General features: G+C 41.6%; 1 protein-coding gene across 1 annotated transcript in view; it reads right to left on the bottom strand.

Moving 5' to 3' along the window:
- The window catches only part of LOC124613609 (locomotion-related protein Hikaru genki-like), a gene marked incomplete at its 5' end in the record, with an annotated part of 336,916 nt that overhangs the window by 299,059 nt on the left and 16,464 nt on the right, over positions 1-21,393 (bottom strand). Inside the window, one exon of the mRNA XM_047142324.1 lies at positions 6,125-6,216. Coding sequence (XP_046998280.1) covers positions 6,125-6,216 — 92 coding nt within the window. The remainder of the gene's footprint in view (positions 1-6,124; positions 6,217-21,393) is intronic.

Genomic DNA, 21,393 nt, shown 5'->3' with positions numbered 1-21,393 from the left:
ACTTCAGAAACGTCATCATGTTGCTCATAGCACAGCGAACTGTCGTTTTTGACGGCGTAATGTGTGGGATTCAACACTCCAAGAGAAGGGTTAGTTCCATTGACGCCCTCTACGTCACACCCTGAGGCCTTTTCGTGTCGGTACAGATCGACGGTGAGTCTGAAAATTTTTCCTCGGCTACCCATAAGAAAACCGCATGATTTCCACGTTGGACACCACGATTCTTTCATCGCAGAGGCGTCGTAAGGAGGGTTGAAGTGTAGTTACGAGTGGGGTGTGATCTCTTTCCCATAGTGTTACTTGTCCACGGTGGCGTTGGGCAGAATTGTGGTGAAAACTTACACCAAACTGACATCATTGCTCCACGTTACACCTCACAGGAATCTTTGAGCTCTGGAATTTTTCCGTATGTGACGACACCTTGCTGTTTGATGCCTTGCCGAGCCCAACGATGACGTTGCAGAGAAACACGCTTTTGCTCCGGTATAGAGGAAGGTTATAAGCGCCCTTGAAGCAAACTTTAAACTTATGTGTTACTGTGGGAGACAATTACGGGCTTTCTAAAAAGTGACGCTTTAATTTTGTTGTTTGGTACAGTTTAGGCACGCAGTAGGTCTACACAGAGAACGTAAGCCGAGGACACACGATCTCCTGTTTGAAAGGGTGGTGATAGCCCACGGGGCGAAGCTTAAACTAGCTAACCGATAAGCAGCAAGACGCGAGAGACATTGATAATGCGGATTACAACGTGCGTCATATCTGCACGCAGGGAACGAAAGGGGCGTCGTGGCGAGAAATCTTACTGAAATAAATTATATCCAAGTGAAAATCTTGGTTATTTAGTGTCATACAGCTCTGTAACGCTACATTAATTCTAAAACTACTAAACGCAGGGCGTCTATATGTCCACTGTCGCTTAGAATGCTTTTATGTGCCAGAAACATAGCTATTTACAGCAATTTTAATAACTGGCATTTGGTCTAATTTTCTGAACAAAGTAACTGTGTGAGAACCTGAGGTGCTAAGACTCAAACTTTGCTATAAGCTGCTAGCGCCCTGTTTTGATACACTAATGAGTTTTAACGTTACAAACGACAAACAATTTTTCAGTTGAACAAATTATGCCAGGATACGCATTTCTCCGCAGTAACAAGTATTATGAAGTCAGAACGCTGTAGATACATCCATTATCTGCTGTCTTAATAATTTCACAGTATTCAGTGTTTTTAATAGTAGTGTTAAATTTGAATCAGCCGTTAATAAAGATATTCACCATGTGAGGGCGGTGTAGGTATTGTAAATTCTAAGGCACTAGGTGACAGATCGTCGAAAGAAGATTCGGATCAACGAGCCAGTTAATTTTTGTGTTTGCTCATAAACATGTTTTATTTGTGTAAACCTATGGTGTAAAAAGATTTCAATATACTTCTTAAAAGATATCATAATCGCCGTTGACTGTATGAAATATTTGTTATTACAATTACATTACATTACACTAATAATAAATATTTCATACAGTCAACGGCGACTACGATGCCTTTTAAGAAATATTGTATGACTGTGAATCCCAATCATGAGTAGTTAATTTCAGTATATGTATGTGAATAAGAAGTGAGCCAGTAGACATATAATGTAATTTGCAGGCGGCAAATGACCGTAAAAGAGTGGGATACCATTATGCATTTGTAGTTTCATTGCTTCATTTTCAGAATTTGAATGGCGGTCATAAAAGTAATTTTCGTAGTAATAAACAGGGCGGTCAGGCATCAGACTCGGTTTATAAGCGAGACGCCCCATTTCCTGGGAAGAATCTTCCCTTTCTCAGTAGTGGTCGTAATCTCAGTGTCGCTGGGTTTGGCAATAAAAAGCTTTGGGGAAAGATTCCGTGCGGCATACCACTCGCAACGAGAATTGAACTCTGTCTTCATTTTTCATTCGTGAGCGACGAGAATTTTAACCTTCGATGCTGAAGCGAGCTGGTACGTTACATTCTGCAGTGAGTCACAAAGGGCTGCAGTGCCTGTATAAACTAATTATTTGCGAACTAGTATCGCTAATCAAAAACTAAATCGATATTTTTGGGCGACAGTGTTACCGTTCATCAGTGACTAAAGAATCACTTAAGAACTTCCATTTTCTAATTTTCATGAAGTTAGAACAATTTTGGACTTAGACCGCTGACGTGTGATTGATGCTTGGTATGGGAGTTCGATGTGTACATTCATCTGATGTATTGTTAGTTTTACTGTACACGTACAGTGTGTAGGGTAACAGCGGAATCGGCGTTACGCATAGATGGTAGTAAATGTCGCCTTAGTTCTTTCACAGTCCGACAGAGGGAACCTTTGTCCTTCAGGCAATGTCCATAATTCGTTTGTTTACTTCGAACTCTTGAGTGAGATATACAAGAAGAGACATAAATGAATACGCATTGCGTTTTGAGGGTGCTTTTCTCTGAAACCACCGCAAACACTCAAAAATTAGTGATGCGGCGGCGTCTAACTGTATGGGGAAATCAAAGTCATTTGTACAAAAGTGGGCAACATGCTATAAATTGGTTAAAAAGGTGGATGGCTTTGACAATGCACTGTTGTTCAATTTATGTCATGTATACTTGTGGTCTTCACCTGCTTCACTAACTTCATTTGTAAGTGTTGCAGTAATTTGAAATTCTCAGCATGTATTGTAAAACTCAAGAAGAATCTACTGATTTTACAGCCAAGTTGGCGAAAGGGCGATAAACTGATTGATTCATAACCATAGCCCAAATTATTTACTCCACCCTCTCCTATTTAGACCGCAACTCTTAACACTGAACTTATTTCTGGAGAAGGGATCTCACAAAGATACGCGAAGTTTAGAAAAACAAAGGTTTGGGAAATCAGAGCAAACTGCTGATGAGACAAATGTATCGAATGAAACCCAAACTGGATAAAGTTTCGAGAAGCAGTTCATTTGATGGGAGAAACAAAATAGGTTAAATAAGACGCAAAGTTAAGTCATCATAGTAAACCGCCGCGTGACAAGTGGCAGACTGAAAGTGTTCACATAAAAATTAAATTAAAGGTCACTGTAAGCTAGAGAATTCAGGCAACGAAATAATCATGAGTTGCTGGAAAAAATAGTTATTTACATTCTGGTATATATAGGTTCCCATGTGACGAATTCCACGAAAATACATCGGGCAGACAGTTGTTGTTGTTGTGGTCCTCAGTCCTGAGACTGGCTTGATGCAGCTCTCCATGCTACTCTATCCTGTTTAAGATGCTTCATCTCCCAGTACCTACTGCAGCCTACATCCTTCTGAATCTGCTTAGTGTATTCATCTCTTGGTCTCCCTCTACGATTTTTACCCTCCACGCTGCCCTCCAATACTAAATTGGTGATCCCTCGATGTCTGAGAACATGTCCTACCAACCGATACCTTCTTCTACTCAAGTTGTGCCACAAGCTCCTCTTCTCCCCAATCCTGTTCAATACCTCCACATTAGTTATGTGATCTACCCATCTGATCTTCAGCATTCTTCTGTAGCACCACATTTCGAAAGCTTCTATTCTCTTCTTGTCTAAGCTATTTATCGTCCACGTTTAGACTCGTTTTAATGAGCATGATTATACACACAATAAAAACACACTAGGCAATTATCTGTCAACCTATAGCCAAACAATCTCTTAAGTGGTCTCTAATACGGAGACCCTGCGAAGAGCCAACATCGGATATTATGTAAATGTGCTGGAGGAACCTGAATTACATTGTGGCACAAGGAAAGAACCAATGGCTTTTTCAATAAACACTGACACAGTGCTTAATTTCTAAAATTTTATGTGTCGGAACGAACCTCTTCGAACACACAACCCCCCCCCCCCACCACCACCACCACCATCACCCCACCCTCACCCTCCAGACGCGAAAATCACAAGTATATATTTTCAAAAAGTTGTGATAAAACTTACAGTGAGGAATAATTTGGTACAGAATACTGTTCTTAAATGTACACAGTAACATAATTTCTTCCAGTCAAAACAATAAAACTCCAGATTTAATAAAACGTGAAAGTACGTTATGCGGAGGCTAATTTTCGAATAATGCTTCGGTTATTTATTTCTCATTGACCAATGAAAGTGTACACGCCGTCATGAAACTAAATCAGGCTGCTAGTAGTCATAAAGAGAAGGCGGTATGTACCGGTCACAACGTTTGAACGAAGCTCAAATTGTCTTGGTTACACTGTAGATTCGTGAGGTTGCTGGCTGCCGAATATACATACGCAGACAGTACATGCACACACACACACACACACACACACACACACACACACAGTACCTCGCCCCACGCCCTTGCCCATCGCATCACGTTGGTCACCTACTGTGACGTTCACTGGTGTTATCACAGTAGCAAATTACACGTGTGTTGCGATTTAATACACATGTATGACACTACGTTAAATCGCCGGTTCCGACTATTTCCTGTGAGTTCGAAAAATGTTTTGCATGGGTGAAGATTGGTTGGATGCTAGTCTGTGGGACTGGCTCGCTGCTGCATTTACTACCGTATAAAGACGTACACAACACTTCTCGTTCGATACACATCCTACTCCATGAGTAGCTCCCTTGTGGTTACCTGCTATAGTTTTGCAGAAATTTGTACATTGTTCATTGTCTCATAAGTCGTACGTAATAATGGTCGTATTTTATGTATGCATGCATTTAATTATATTTTTGTTTTCGCAGAGTTGTAAATATCCCTGATTTTTTTTTTAATTTATATGACGTCGCCGAGATATGCAAATATTATCTCGCGACTGACAACTGTCTTTACAGATTGATCTCTACGTTTTTTATCATTTTCTTCTAATCTTTGCCTTGCTGACATGCTGCGCTTCTAAGTAATAAAAACAATGTAAGGTAGGACGGACAGGATGACCAACAGCAGTTAGACGCATATGAGTTCTTACAACAAACTCCTCACTTAAGTGATTACAGTGGTGAAATACATATATTTGGGCTTAAACAAGAACTTTCCTTTGGTCTTCCTACGTAATACCCACCAACCGAAAGGTGGAGAAAGTGTTGTTGGCAGACGAGGTGATTCTTATTAACGTTTATAAACCTTAAAAGCGACGTAGATGAAGCCGAAGCAAGTAATTTAGTATAAGACGCGTGGGGCCTCAAATGTCGGGGAATATTCCAAAAATGGGTGAGAAATGTTGCACATGTAGCTCCTCCATGTTACGTACCTGGCCGCTCCTGTACCACTTAGGTATGTATATCCACCCTTTCTGGTAGCGGGTAGGTTTAAGCATCGCTGCGCTAAGCTATATTTAAATTGATTCATCGTAGTCTTTTCTTACTACTCCTCGAGTTCTGTTATCGGATAATGAAAGAACGAAAAGAGATCAGTCGAGTGAAGTGATGTAAATCACTGCCCCTACCGGCGAGGGTGCTATAGGAAATACCAACCATTGTAGGTCCTACAAGGTAGATCATCGAGACTCACGAGAAATTCGGGCCCTGCATCGAACTTGCGACGTCATACTAATCGACTTCTCTACCACACTTCGCAAACTCTCGGTTCCGTGCAGGGCACACGGGAAAATAATATGTAACTGAAATGGTACACACGAAAGGACATAACTTTGGCTGCGCTGTCGAGAGCTATCATGCATTGAAACGCGCAGCCAGAGTTGTTAAACTCTTCTGAAATAGTTACTCGCTTCCCGCCAGCTTGCAGTGTTACCTGTTGTGACGTTCTCGCTACGTCCTGTCTTTCTCGTGGCCCACGTACGTCATCTGGTGACGTCACAGGTTCAATATTTGTCATCCACTTTTGGGGTATTTCCCAACGTTTTTGGCCACATGTGTCGCATCTTAAATTACCTGTCTTAACATCATCTACGTCGCATCAGGGGTTTTTAAACGTTAATATGAATCACCCCGTGTATATACCCTCGCTCTGCACAGTTTAGAGATATGAGAAATATGAACGGTCTCTCACCTACATTTCCAAGTAAAATTAAGTATTTCGCTTCATGGAGAAACTTAGCAGCAGAAAGCTGGAGCAAGCACCTCTAAAAGCATGCTGATGTTCACAAGACACAGCTGTGAAGAGCGGTGTGCTGCTCACCATAATGGAGATGTTGCGGTAGAAGACGACCAAGTTGGGAGGCGTCGCGCCCAGGTGACAGTTACGGAACAGCGGCTGGAAGTGGCTGCTGTCTGCAACACAACACACACACACACACAAACAATGACTCTCTTTAAGCTATCTCCTGCCACAAGACTTACTTAATTACTTACATTTTCCATAGATCATTACAACGATTCTGTTATCGAAATCATGTGGAACGAGTCAGTTTACAGGATACGAATACATCAATAGTGTTAAATTTAATGAAACTTTAATGAACACGTTATCATTCTATTCCTACCCATGCAACTAAACTTAAAAGCGACTTTCTTATTAAAAAGTATCATTTATGCTAAGAGAAAAACTCGATTCAATTCATGGAATACAGATATATATTATTAACACTTGTTTTTATTAACATCTACAGTGGATTGATGGTAAAGTTGGTGTCTTAATTTTTTATGCCAGTCAGATAACACGTACGTTACTTCACACAGTTGTCTTGCACAGCAATCTGTGCAATGTTATCTAAATCATAGCCCTCTATTGCTTCCATGATTGCTTGAGTAGGTAAAGACATGTCACAAAGTAGGCCTATAAATCCGAGACAGTTTTATGCGTAGCTACCACAAAGTTTGTTGTGCTGTTAATCATCCAGCAAAGTTTAGATTTCAAAATGTGTACATTTTTATGAACATTATACATATACTTTGATTATCAACTTTGAATCCATGTTTGTGATATTGTTATTGTAATCAAGCAACTTCTGTTTAGTTTTCACTTTTATAACTGTTTATCTTGTGCACGACCTATTGGCTGTAATTAGTATATCGCGATGGCTGTGGGCGTGAACGGACAGCTATAAATCACCTTATGGTTTTTGATGTCGAGAGACATGCTGTAGCAGATATTGCGTACTTGACGAGTAACTCACAGTAAAGAGTTTGTGGTGGTTTATACAGTCCGATGGCTTAGATACCACTTACAATGAAAGTATGGTAATTGGTACTACTGGATTTATTATACCGTAAATCGATAATTTAAGAAATTTAAAAATAGTGGATATGTTGATATACGCCGTTTTAAAGTTATATGCTACCACGTGATGATACAATGGTAGAACTAATTGTAGAAGTATAAATTTTTAGTAGTTTTGTGGTGGCTGCACTTACGTCTTATATAAAAAATATGAATCTCAGACGGCTGACATCTCATATTTCATTTCTCGCTCTGTTTTTCCACATAACGTTTCTAAAATGCTATTGCGTTTAACTTTCTTTTTTTCTTTTTCCTGTGCGTCTGCGTGTCTCTCTCGCTCTCTCTCTCTTTCTCTGTGTGTGTGTTTGTTTGTGTGTGTGTGTGTGTGTGTGTGTGTGTGTGTGTGTGTGTGTGTTCCTTTGGCTTTAGGGTGCTTAGCAGGGTGGCTATTAGTACCTTCGTTAAATTAATTACTGATCAGTGATGTTAAACCATCTATAACACAAAAAACGGAAAAATACATGCCCAGTTAAAGTCGCACACTATTACTCCCATATCAGCCACATTAATTGGCACGTATACAATGTCACTGAAACTAAAAGTTATTAGCATTCCTATTGTTCTAAAACATTTCCAAACATAAATATCTAAAGACGAATATGGCTAAAGCAGGAGCTCGGAATATAGAGGCCGGCTCATCTCTTAAAAATGGGTGAGTCATCCACTCTGGCAAGAAATTATAATACTTTCTAATCAATTAAGCAAGCAAGACAAATATTTTACACGTTTTTAACATCTGGGCAGAGTAAGTGTCACTGTCAGTTAAAGTACAGGAGAAAGACTTGGTAATAATCCATAGCTAATTTACAGGCTGTAGAGATGCCTGCGGCCTGCAGCTCGTGGTCTTGCGGTAGCGTTCTCGCTTCCCACGCACGGGGTCCCGGGTTAGATTCCCGGCGGAGACACGGATTTTTCATGCCTCGAGATGACTGTGTGTTGTTGTGTCAATGGCAAACCACCTCTACTAGGACCTTGCGTAGTACAGTAGCGCGGTTCTGCCGCATCGTCCCCTACGCTCCTCGGAGTGTGGGACCTCATCATCAACTTGTCTGGGGGTAAAATGCAATGAGTTGTAACGCTTTTTCCCACGCCCCCGCCACCTGAAACAGGATTAATAGACTACTTTATCTTAAAATCTCCCCTAACTTCCCTTGAATTAGCGGTTGCAAGTATTTGTCAGCACAAAACTTTATTTTAGGAACAAGTGGATTATACATTTTTCCATTTCTGTATAGGTGGCATTCATTCAGGACCTAATGAAGCCCTTGGCAACAGACTAGTGATAATCTCGGTAATACTTTTAGTAAAGTAAATAATATGGAATGGAATTATATGCTGTGACTCCTGAAGATGAAAGCCAGTGGTTCGAAAACCAACACAAATAGGTTGATGTACCAAGGCTAATAACCCTTATACATTCTAAAGTTTTATTACTACTGATATGGAAACCCGATCTGCCAATATGATAAATGATAAATCCTTTCCATTCCAGTGTTCCATACGGGTAAATATCTGTTTCTCTGCTTTACTCATCTTCGGTCATAATTCCCTCTTGTGTCATTCCCATAATTATGATGTCCAAGTGGTTATCATTCCGTTTGTGGTACTCTCCACTACTTCATATAGTCATTCAGTATTGCACTTTTCAAGATTTGTTCTCCCTAAGATCAACTGCTTAGTAATGTCTAATACATCTTGAGCACAGCTCAGACCAGCATTGTATGAAGTTTTCAAGGAACTAAGTGGTTTCATAGCGCTTCGACGGCATGTTTAATGCGTATGGCGAAACATCACCTCTGTCATCAGCGTTACCAATCACTCTTGAGTGTTCATATCTAAGCCGCTTTCTCTTAAATGTGATTACATCTTGAAGTAAAAGATTTTAAATAACGTTTCAGCACGGAAACAGTTTGTACAGCTTCAATTCGACACAGGAAAATAGTTTTTGTTTCGATGTAGTTATTTCAGTTAATCGTCATTATTACAAAGACTGGTTGCAAGTTTCAGTACTCTTAATTGTAATACTTTCTAATACTATATGGATAATTATCGATTTAGAATGACTAAAATAACCATTTTCAGATAACACAGAAGGAAGAGAAAAATTGTCTTACAGTGTGGTCATGGCCTATGCTTGTATTAAAAAGTGTCTACTAAGCACTCATGGAGAAAAGTGGCGACATCTGGTGATTAACAATAATTGTAGGATTTTTTTGTATTATTTGCTTTTATTTATCCACAATACAACAATTAAATTTCTTGCTGTCGATCTGTCTTCTCTTCGTCGTTATATAACTTAGGAAACTACGATCTGAAAATTATATTTATTCCAGTATAGTTTTCTGAATTTTATATTGATATTGGAATTGTCAATTTGATGCAAGGTTAAGTAATTTTTCTCCTTTACGTCATGTTATGGCAACCAGTTCTCTTTCTGTTTGGTTCTTAAGTTATATGTTCTTGGTTGTAACTGGCCACCACTATGATGGTGGTCAGGCACGCTCTGTGATCTGTCTCCGTCTGGTTTTATACGCCGACAGACATGCTCTGGGGATAATTAGCATATTCTTAGAAAATACAATACGACTTTCTGATGGCTGTGTCCCCTTTACCTGCCAATGTCTGGTTTAGAAATACTTCATTGACTTTTGCACTTTGGACGAATTACGTATAGTGCGAAATCACTATAGTAATGTATGTGTAGCTGGGGTAGCCTTACCGCTAAAATAAAATCATAATTTCACTCTGATTTCCGACAGAACAATTATTTTAGAAGCATGAAGCTACCACTCCAGGGAATTACTTTAAACTGAAAATAGGAGACAGGTAGATCAGGCAGGAGTGCTATCGACGAGGGCACTCCGAACTGCTACACTGCTCAGTTGTGTATGAGATTTTGTTGGCGGATAACCCACTGTAAAGTCATCTTTCGCAACGCCTTTACTTCAATGTCTTATGGTCCCATAACGCACTGATTCCTTGAGGATTTTTTCTTTTTCCGTAATGGGTCCTGTTACTAACATTAAACACTTCGAGAGCCCGCTCTTGAAGTGAAGGCTCCCCTATTTTCTTCCCGCGGTTATATTTCTGTACTCACGTGTCCTCGTAAGAGTACCGAATGTTAGAGCGACAGATCCCTTTAGAAACTGTGTTTCATCAAAACAGTTTTGGATACTTTCAGCTGCCGGCCGCGGTGACCGTGCGGTTCTAGGCGCTCCAGTCCGGAGCCGCGCTGCTACTACGGTCGCAGGTTCGAATCCTGCCTCGGGCGTGGGTGCGTGTGATGTCCTTAGGTTGGTTAGGTTTAAGTAGTTCTAAGTTCTAGGAGACTAATGACCATAGCAGTTGAGTCCCATAGTGCTCAGAGCCATTTTTTTGATACTTTCAGCTACATATCGCGAATGTTCTTACTCTTATTATGAATTTTTGCCATGATGGTGCAATGAGATGTTCAGGCATGTATTACAAGCTTCCAAGACAGAAAGTAGATACAAGTAAAAAATAAAAATGCAGATCAGTTTTTTTACTTGTTTCGAAATACTATCACTAGGCGTTTACATACTTGCCTAAAATGTAAATGTATGTCACACAGTTGAGGAAACGGAAGCATTTTAAAAATGGATAAAATCTGTACGTTTAAGTGTCACCCATGGAAGAGAGATTCACAGATGAAACGAAGGCTTTGTATTATAGTGTTATTGACAGGAAAAATTTAATACCACTCTTCTTAGCATAGTTTACCTTGTATATCTAAATTTTACATTTGCTTCGTTGCATACTTTTGAGCATGAATATTGCTTCATGCGTATAGGAGGCGAATTGTGTTCAAATGTGTGTGAAATCCTATGGGACTTAATTGCTAAGGTCATCAGTCCCTAAGCTTACACACTACTTAACCTAAATTGTCCTAAGGACAAACACACACACCCATCCCCGAGGGAGGACTCGAACCTCCGCCGGGGCCAGCCGCACAGTCCGTGACTGCAGCGCCTTAGACCGCTCTTTTCTTTTTCTTTTTTTAATCTCAGTTTGTCCGCTTTCGTTAGTTGCATCTGCTCGGGGCCGACGTCGTATGACACCCGTTTAAGTTTGTTCATTGATCGGTTAACTCAGTTTTTTTACTACAGAAGGCAGCTAACCCTCTGACCGAACATGCTGAGCTACCGAGCCGGCGTTTTCCTACTTGAGCAAGAGAGGCCGAGCTCACGCTAGAGACGTCCGCTCGGCTAATCCGCGCGGTGGCGGAATGTGAGTGTATAGAAGTGTACAGCGGTGCGACCGACAGCCCAGTAACAATGAGCATACGAGAACACGTGAACAAGTAATATTCGACTTGGGCAACGCAACAAATCTGCAGTGACCGGAAATCTCAAAGCCGGCGCCAAGGAAATAATACTTAGCGAAACCTGCATACTTGTCAAGTATCCGAGTTTGATAACAGGCTAGATAGGAGAAGTGTTCGAAATTGTAAAACACCTCAACAACGTGAATAGATAGGATGGACTCTGGCTCGTCCCATCCTGACTGCCAGCCGTGAGAGCTCAACAGGCCGCACAAACAACACGTGACTCGAGCGCTGCCGGCGAGTAGCTGTTGCCGTGCGGGCCGCGTCCAGCAAGAAGAAAACAGGAATCTATTCGCCCATGACTTATAATCGTAGCACACAATGTAAGAAGCAGTAGACAACAGCAGATCCCAATCTCTCCAGCTCAGTAACATATTACCATACTCTTCCCACTCCTTCAGCACTAATAAACCGGGTACATCAAATTTTCTTTAACCATAATGCAATGTCATGCTCAGTACGCAGTCATGAAAGAATAATATATAAGTGACTCTTGGCAGAAACTACACAACAATAGACCCGGAAGAAGGCCACTGTAACCTTGACCGAAATAGTGGTTTCACCAGTAACAGTTTTTTTACAACATGCCGCGGTACCATACCCAGAAAACTATGTCAACAGACATTCAATTTATAATATTATTTCCTATTAGCAAGTAGAAATGTTCAAGGAAAACCGCTGAACTACAGCTTTTTCTTAACTTTTTAATCAGCATTAGTTTCTCTTACGTGGAAATGTGCTAACCACACCGGAACTATTAACAACAATGGATAAAACCATCTGTAGCGGGTATATGACACTGAAGATCTGATATATTCTAGATTGCATTCCGAGGAGTGCCAAGTGCCTGGCCGTAATCGTATCACCGGTTCCCTTCAGATCATCAAGTTAAGCGCTGTCGGGCTTGGCTAGCACTTGTATGGGTGACCGTCAGGTCTGCCAAGCGCTGTTGGCAAACGGGCTGCACTCTGTCCTTGTGAGACAAATTTGGGAGCTACTTGATTGTGGAGTAATGGTTCGAATCACAAAAACTGACAACGGCCGGGACTGCTGTGTGCTGACCACATGCCCCTCCATCTCCGCCTGCAGTGACGCCTGTAGGCTGAGGATGACACGTCGAGCGGTCACTACAGTTGCGTCTTCTAATACCTGTTCGTACGGAGTTTTGGTTACGATAAGTAAGATTTTCCGTGCATTCACGCTGTTTAAGTTACCCAGATGGATGGTACATTTTCTTCTGCAGATATAATGAACCCCGCAGAATAACGTGATTCATTTCGTATATTACTTTATTACATTACTTTTTTATTAATAGAGTGCACATGAACTTTACTGTGCATCTGTTCCCATTAATTTATACCGTGTCCTACAACACTTTTGTTGGGAAATTGTATGTATGTGGAAGTGTGTTGTGTTTGTAAACAGGTCGGCATCTGGAACGCTCGACCGCTACGGTCGCAGGTTCGAATCCTGCCTTGGGCATGGATGTGTTTGATGTCCTTAGGTTAGTTAGGTTTAAGTAGTTCCAAGTCCAGGGGACTGATGACCTCAGAAGTTAAGTCCCATAGTACTTAGAGCTATTTGAACCATTTTGTTAGTAAACTTATTGCTGGTATTGACGAACAAGAAAAGTGTCTTGCGACTAAACATCATGCGTATATGGAAGTCTTAATATGAACCAGGAAATAGCGCCATTTTCAAGTTATGACCACTTCACTAACCGCTTTACGTCTTGAACTAGCGAGGACTTTTGCAGTAGTACGAATGGCTTCGCAAGTAACTTCTGAAATGCATGTACTGCATCTAATCGTTACCTACTTCTGATAGTTATGAATTTTTCTGTAACTGATTAACAGATGACCGTGCAGAGTGGCCGCGTGGTTAGAGGCGCCATGTCACAGATTGCGCGGCCCCTCCCACCGGAGGTTCAGTTCCTCCTTCTGGTATGGGTGTGTGTTTAAGTTAATTTAAGTAGTGTCTAAGTCTCGGGACCGATGACCTCACCAGTTTGATCCCTTAGGAATTCACATTTATTTATTTTATTAATGGATGACGCTGCCTTCCACCACACAAGATGGTGCGAGTGCCCGTACCTGACCTTAAAAGAGAGTGAGTGAAGATTCTACAAGAGCTTTACCATCACAACACATGACTGGACAAACTGAGGCACTTAGTTCGTGCAGCTACAATGTCGCGGTTCGCTGTGTGGTAGTTGGTTTAGAGCTGAAGGGAGATGTGTGCTTTCAAATATATGCAGAGCGAGGACATAATTGTTACCAGAAATCTTTATAAATGCCACAACTACATGAGTCTTGCATGGAGTGGACAAAACAACTCCAAGTACACCTCAATGATTTTATGGAAGCTTTTCAGGTGTTGGTAACGTAAAATAGCGCACTTTAAGTACCGAAGCCAAAATAAAAAAGATTAATGTTTTGTTAATGTGGTGTTTGTGCAGGCTGTACAATGTCCACAGTGACATGTTACTTATTGTTTATTTAGAAACGTCAGTGTAATTTGCCGCTGTCCGTCGCCGTCGATCGCCGTTGCCATCACCCAGTAGTGGACGAGTGGTACACATCTTCTTTAACACCGGCATCCATATACCGTTTAATTTGACGCCCTCCTCCTTTCGGTTGAAATTATTTGGGTGTTTAGCGATTTCGATTGCCTCCCTGTAGAGCCTTTCGTAGTATCCGCTCGTGGCCACTAGTACTTGCGTCTCCTCGAAACGAATATTGTGGTTCCCTGGCTGGAAAGCATGCTCCGCAACAGCGGATCGTTCCGTTTCTCCTCTTCTACAATTTCCCTTGTGCTCTTCCAAACGTTTAGAAACAATTCTTTTGGTGGTACCCACATAAACATTACCACAGCTGCATGGGATCCTATACACTCCAGATTTTTCCAATGGTTTGCGAGCGTCCTTGGCAGGCCTAAGGTATTCCTGTATCTTCCTGGTGGGCTTGTAAATTACGGTAATATTCCGCTTCGTCAAGATCCTCCCTATTCTTTCCGTTAGCCGGCCGAAGTGGCCGCGTGGTTCTGGCGCTGCAGTCTGGAACCGCAAGACCACTACGGTCGCAGGTTCGAATCCTGCCTCGGGCATGGATGTGTGTGATGTCCTTAGGTTAGTTAGGTTTAACTAGTTCTAAGTTCTAGGGGAATAATGACCTCAGCAGTTGAGTCCCATAGTGCTCAGAGCCATTTGAACCATTTTTTCTTTCCGTTACATTTTTAACAAACGGCAGGAAAACCTTAGATTTTGCAGTAGCCTGTATGTCAGTATGATTTCTGCGTGGCTGCCTCAACGCACGTTTTATTTCGGTGGACGAATATCCGTTCTTCGTTAGGGCATTGTGGAGATGTTCCATCTCAGCGTCGAGCAACTCAGGTTCACAAATATTTCTAGCTCTGTCCGCTAACGTCTTGATAACACCCCGCTTCTGTTATGGGTGGTGGTTCGAATCCCGGTGCAAATAACGGTCCGTGTGCGTGGGTTTTCGGTACACTGAGTGGCCCAAACTACCATTTTCGTTTCTAAACACAAGCACATCGAGGAAATGGACATGATATTTCCGGCCGTGAAAGTTTACATTTTAGTATCAGACGCCTCTGCGTGGAGGAGATGTCAAGAGAAGTGCGACGCCTGGAAGGACTCCAGAAGAAGAGAGTGCAGCTTTTGTGTTCCCTCACATTCCTGTCCTTTTAAAACACAAGGATTTAGAGAAACGGCTGAAGGCCATACTTAAGCAAAATTAAAATATCCTTAAATAATTCTTTTTAAGGCACAAGAATTTAGACAAACGGCTGAAGGCCGTCGGCGTTATACCGAAGTTTCTGAAGATAAAGCGACTCTTCTATTCGGGAAAGGCACAACGCATTTTCAAACGGACTGAGGAGGCCTTACTACGAGAGCGCATTCAGCAGACCCGACGGGACTTGGCAAGCACAAACTGTAAGTTAATGTCTCTCCATACTACGATCAGTAATAAACTGTGCAGCGGTGACTGGGACAAAATTGATAGACTACTGCATGATACCATGGGGAAGCGTATGTTGACGACGTCTAGTAGACAGAAGAAGAAGTTTGATAATTTGCTACCTAATCAGACTGTTCGGCATTTAGACGTTTCCCTGACCGTTATCAATTTGTCCAAACGTTCGTTATCTGACGATGAGACATCTGTGCTTGCCAAGGGAGGAAATTTTGCTGTTAGTCCGCGTTTTGTGCCCACGGAAGAAATTATAGCCAATGTAGAAGCAGGAATTTGCAGTGTAGATTCTGTAACAGCTGAAGAAATCCGTATAGAAACAGTGAGAATATTAGCCAATGCAAAACCGCCGAAAAGTAATATAACTGTGGGTGAGAGAAGAGCTTTAAAACTCCTGAATGACGACGATAGTATTTTGGTTCTCCCAGCTGACAAAGGAAGCGCAACGGTGGTTATCGATGTGGCCGACTATCAGAGAAAAATTACGGATCTACTGGATCCGCAAGCATATAGGAAGCTGAATAAGGACCCCACTAACAACGTTCTCAGAACTGTGTCGCGGTTAATAAAAAAGTCCTCCATTGAAGAGAGTGTACAGAAAGGTCTCTGCAGTTCGGTTGCGCTACCACCGAGGCTTTATGGATTGCCCAAAATTCATAAAGAAAATGTTCCGTTAAGACCGATACTAAGTGCCATTGGTTCGCCCACCTACTCGTTAGCCAAGTTTTTGACTACGCTGTTAAAACCACATGTGGGCCGTTCGGACTCGTATATAAAGAAATCGACACATTTCATCAGCAGATTGAATGGCATAGTGGTCCAGCCGGAGGACATATTGGTCAGCTTCGATGTGGTATCGCTGTTTACCATGGTTCCACTTAATGATGTATTGGAACAGCTGGATCGAATTTTTCCTGCCGATATTTTAGAGCTGTTTAAGTGTTGTTTGACGACCACATACTTCAAGTGGAATGAACAGTTTTATGAGCAAACGGATGGCGTGGCTATGGGAAGCCCCCAAAGTCCCGTAATTGCAAACTTCTTTATGGAGAAATTCGAAGAACAGGCCTTAGGTACTGCCAGCAAGAAACCAAATGTATGGTTCCGATACGTGGATGACACGTTTGTGTTGTGGAGACATGGTAGGGAGGAACTAAGCCGGTTCCACGAACATCTGAACAGTATAAACTCAAGAATTCAGTTTACTATGGAGGAGGAGGTAGACGGCAAACTACATTTCCTCGATGTGCTTGTGTTTAGAATCGAAAATGGTAGTTTGGGCCACACAGTGTACCGAAAACCCACGCACACGGACCGTTATTTGCACCGGGATTCGAACCACCACCCACAACAGAAGCGGGGTGTTATCAAGACGTTAGCCGACAGAGCTAGAAATATTTGTGAACCTGAGTTGCTCGACGCTGAGATGGAACATCTCCACAATGCCCTAACGAAGAACGGATATTCGTCCGCCGAAATAAAACGTGCGTTGAGGCAGCCACGCAGAAATCATACTGACGTACAGGCTACTGCAAAATCTAAGGTTTTCCTGCCGTTTGTTAAAAATGTAACGGAAAGAATAGGGAGGATCTTGACGAAGCGGAATATTACCGTAATTTACAAGCCCACCAGGAAGATACAGGAATACCTTAGGCCTGCCAAGGACGCTCGCAAACCATTGGAAAAATCTGGAGTGTATAGGATCCCATGCAGCTGTGGTAATGTTTATGTGGGTACCACCAAAAGAACTGTTTCTAAACGTTTGGAAGAGCACAAGGGAAATTGTAGAAGAGGAGAAACGGAACGATCCGCTGTTGCGGAGCATGCTTTCCAGCCAGGGAACCACGATATTCGTTTCGAGGAGACGCAAGTACTAGCGGCCACGAGCGGATACTACGAAAGGCTCTACAGGGAGGCAATCGAAATCGCTAAACACCCAAATAATTTCAACCGAAAGGAGGAGGGCGTCAAATTAAACGGTATATGGATGCCGGTGTTAAAGAAGATGTGTACCACTCGTCCACTACTGGGTGATGGCAACGGCGATCGACGGCGACGGACAGCGGCCAATTGCACTGACGTTTTCAAAACACGTGACGTCACGCCGCGGCGCGGGGGCGCGCGGACACGGAATTTAGCGGCAGTCAGTAGCGAGCCAGTGTGTGTGTTGGACCTCCCATCAAGCTACGGACCCCCTTGAAGATGTCTCCCGCAGTCGGAGACGAAACGTTGGGAATCACCTCAGAATTCATCAACCGACCACGTAATAACAGCCCGGATAATTATAATGGACATGATATTTACGGCCGTGAAAGTTTACATTTTAGTGTTCTATGTTCGGTATATGGCCTTCAGCCAAACCTTATGTAAAGTATGTTAAGATTAGGCCTTCAGCCGTGTTTCATTTAAAATTCTTGTTTGCTCTGTATTTAGGCCTACAGCTGCGTTCGTTTTAAAAATTGTAGATTCCTGTCTGTAAGGCTTCTCTTTAATTATCTTGAATTCTTAAAATGGCCTTCAGCCGTACTGTATAAATGCTTATCTTAAGGTTTGTCTTAAGTTATTTTGAATAATTGTTTGGGCCTTCAGCCGTCAAAATATTTCCAGTTTTCTTAAGATGGTTTTCTGTTGTATTGTGTAAATGCTTGCCTTTAAAGGTTGCCTTTTATTATGGTTAAATGTTATTGGGCTTTCAGCCGAGGGATTAATTTAAATTTTCCTTAACATGGCTTTTAGCCGAAATTGGTAAATGCTTGCCTCTTAAAGAGTTTCCTTTGTCGATGTGAAATATTATTTGGGCCTTTATCTGAGAAGATATTTTAATTTTGCTTAAGGAAGGCCTTCGGCCGTTTGTCTAAATTTTTGTGCCTTAAAAAGAGTTATTTAAGGATATTTTAATTTTACTTAGGTATGGCCTTCAGCCGTTTCTCTAAATCCTTGTGTTTTAAAAGGAATTTTTTTAACCTTATTATTGAGAAGTTACTTGGGCCCTCAGCCGTTAATTGCTTACTTGGGCCCTCAGCCGTGAATTGTTTACTTGGGCCCTCAACCGTAAATCGTTGTTTTAAAGAGAAAACTGTGCATTGTGTTTTCGAGGAATAAAGTTGTGTGTTCTTGTGCAACTAACAATAACTGATATTGGCACCTTTCCACAACCTGATCCGCTCTGTACTTGACAAACCGGATTTCAAAATATATGCCTCCTTACGCTCCACAATTCCTCTTACTTTGTCTTTGCAGTCCTTCCGCAAATGAACATTGGTGGCTGTAGAATAATTCGGCATTCAGTTGCAGATGCTGGTTCTCTATATTTTCTCTAGAGTGTCTCACAAAAAGAACGTAGTCTTTCCTTGAATGATTCCCTTTTGAGTTCAAGAAGCACCTCTGTAAGACTTTGGTGCTGATCAAATCTACCCACAACATATTTAGCAGCACGCTCTGAATTTCTTCAATAACTTCCTTTAATCCCACCTGGTGGGATCTCAAACACTCCATTACTGAAGAATGCGCCGCACTAGGGTCCCATAAGCGGTCCTCTATACAGACCATCCACACTTTCCCAAAATTTTCTCAAGAAACCGATGTCGAACATTCACCTTCCCTACTACCGTCTTTACCTTCTCGTGCTATTTCATGTCGCTTTGCAACATTATACCCAAAGATTTAAATGATGGGCCTAGGTCGTCAGCATGGTACTAATACTATATTCGGAAATCAAACTCTTTTGCATTTAGAGGCAGATGCCATTCATTACATCAAACAGAATTCAGTCTAAGTCGTTCAATAACCTCTGCAGTCGCTCAACGACGACACCTTCCCATGCCATACAGCGTCATCAGTAAAGAATCGTAGATTGCTGCTCTCCGTGTCCGTGATACCAGGTATGTATTTACGTACTTATTTTGAGGGTGATAAGGCTGTAGGACGTTCCAAAACTGCAGTCTAATGAAAACATTGACAAAATACACAACGTGATATAACTGTAGAGCTAAGTAAAACTGCATGCCAGGGCGGAATTCTAACCTGGAACCATACTTTCCGCAGGCAATACTATTACCAACAGAGCGATCCAGGAAATACTAAAGCTGTGACGGCGAGTCGCGTCTGGATAGCGCAACTGGTAACAGCATTGACTGCTAAAGGCAACGTCCCAGCTTCGATCTCCGGCCTGGTACAGCATTAATCTGCTAGGTAGTTTCAAAACAGTACATACTCAGCTGCAAAGTGAAAGATCCTACAAAATATGGTTCTTGACGTTTATCGGTTGGTAGTGTATGAGATCGTCTGCACAACAACCACATAAGAAGAAAATTAATAGCATATTTTACGTGAAAAGTGATACGCTAAAGAGATGTGTATGGCTGATGACACTTTTGGACAAGAGGAACTGCGAAAAGTAGAACCTTGCTGATTTCAGAATTTCTGTCAAAACGAGCGAAACTCCTATGAGCGCCGTTTTGTTACTGCAGGCAAGACGCAGATCCACTACGCGAAGACAAGATCTATGTAGCATACTAACCACCGGTGAGAGCCGGAAACTCTCGCAGCCATTGTACAGTAACTTCTTTCTAGTCGTAGATTAAAGAAGTGGCATAATGTGAATCTTGCACACGTTTCCTAATGGACATGTACCTGATTGGGCGGTGTGCAACTTGTCTCGATCTTAACGAATCAATTTTGTCCATTTTGTCATCATTCTCAGAATGCCACTTGCAGCCAAAGTTATGTGTTATTGTGTTGGTTATGTTCCAGTCTCTATCTCCCCCAACAGGGTTTACCCTCTGCAGCTCACTCTAGTACTGCGGAAGATATTCCTTGATGTCACAGTACATGTCCTGTCATACTTTGCCTTCTTATCGGCAATGTTTTCTACGTTCCTTTTAATTTTCTTCTCCTAAAGCACTGCAACTCAAGTGCTTGAATTCTCCTCTTCCCCGTTTCTCCATAACCCACTATTCTCCCTGATCACAAGTCTGTGCTCAAAACATACATTCTCAGAAATTTCTTTCTCAAAACGAGTCACATGTTTAACACTAGAAAACTTTAAAAGGGTAGGAATGAGGTTTTTACGGTATTTATTAAATGCAGTGAGCACCCTCCTTCCTTCATTATGCTCCGTAGCTATCCTCTGTTAACTTTAATGAGGATTTCTCCAAATCAAGAACTGCTAAGTTGGTCTCTTCATTAAATTCTGCATGTTTATCTGCAATATGTTTCATCACATATACTCCGTCTATTGCAGACCTTCCTCAACGGAAACCAGTTTGATCTCCACTTAATAAACACTCAGATATTAATCTTCTGGTTTTGTTTTCGATTCTCAAAAGTACGCAAAAACAGTCATAGACCTGCTACGTAGAAACTCGTACACCTACGAAAAGGGTATAAACGGCTGTCGGTAGCAGATGGTTGCAGCAGTCTCTGGTAAAAGTCACAAATTTGCATCATGTATAATTATCTACGGGGGAATCAATTAATCAAGCCTGACATACCTATAAAATGATCAGAACGTACTGTGGAAGCACATATGTAAAACACTACTCCTACTCTTCAACCTCATGTATCCAAATAGGAGTTTTATGTTAATATTATTACTGAAGTTAATCATTAACTGTCTGTCCAGTATTAAATTTGCTTCTTATTCTAATTTAGTACCACTGAGAATAAGTACGAAGGCATGACCGAATGCTGTCAATAAGATGCACTGGTTTAGGTAGTCATATACGGCCTAATAATTTTATTTCATCTGCTATTTATATTTTTGTAACTTCTCTTTGTCACTAGATTAAGATTCTGTATTTTTTAAATAATGTGTGTAGTATGTAGATTGGTAAGTTCGGAGAGTGTACAGTGTCAAACGATACATTTTCGAGAAATACATGTTTCATGTG

Source organism: Schistocerca americana, chromosome 4 (assembly GCF_021461395.2).
Source record: "Schistocerca americana isolate TAMUIC-IGC-003095 chromosome 4, iqSchAmer2.1, whole genome shotgun sequence".
NCBI lineage: Eukaryota > Metazoa > Arthropoda > Insecta > Orthoptera > Acrididae > Schistocerca > Schistocerca americana.
Note: the sequence above shows the minus strand (reverse complement) of the source record. Positions and strands in the feature narration are given on the sequence as shown.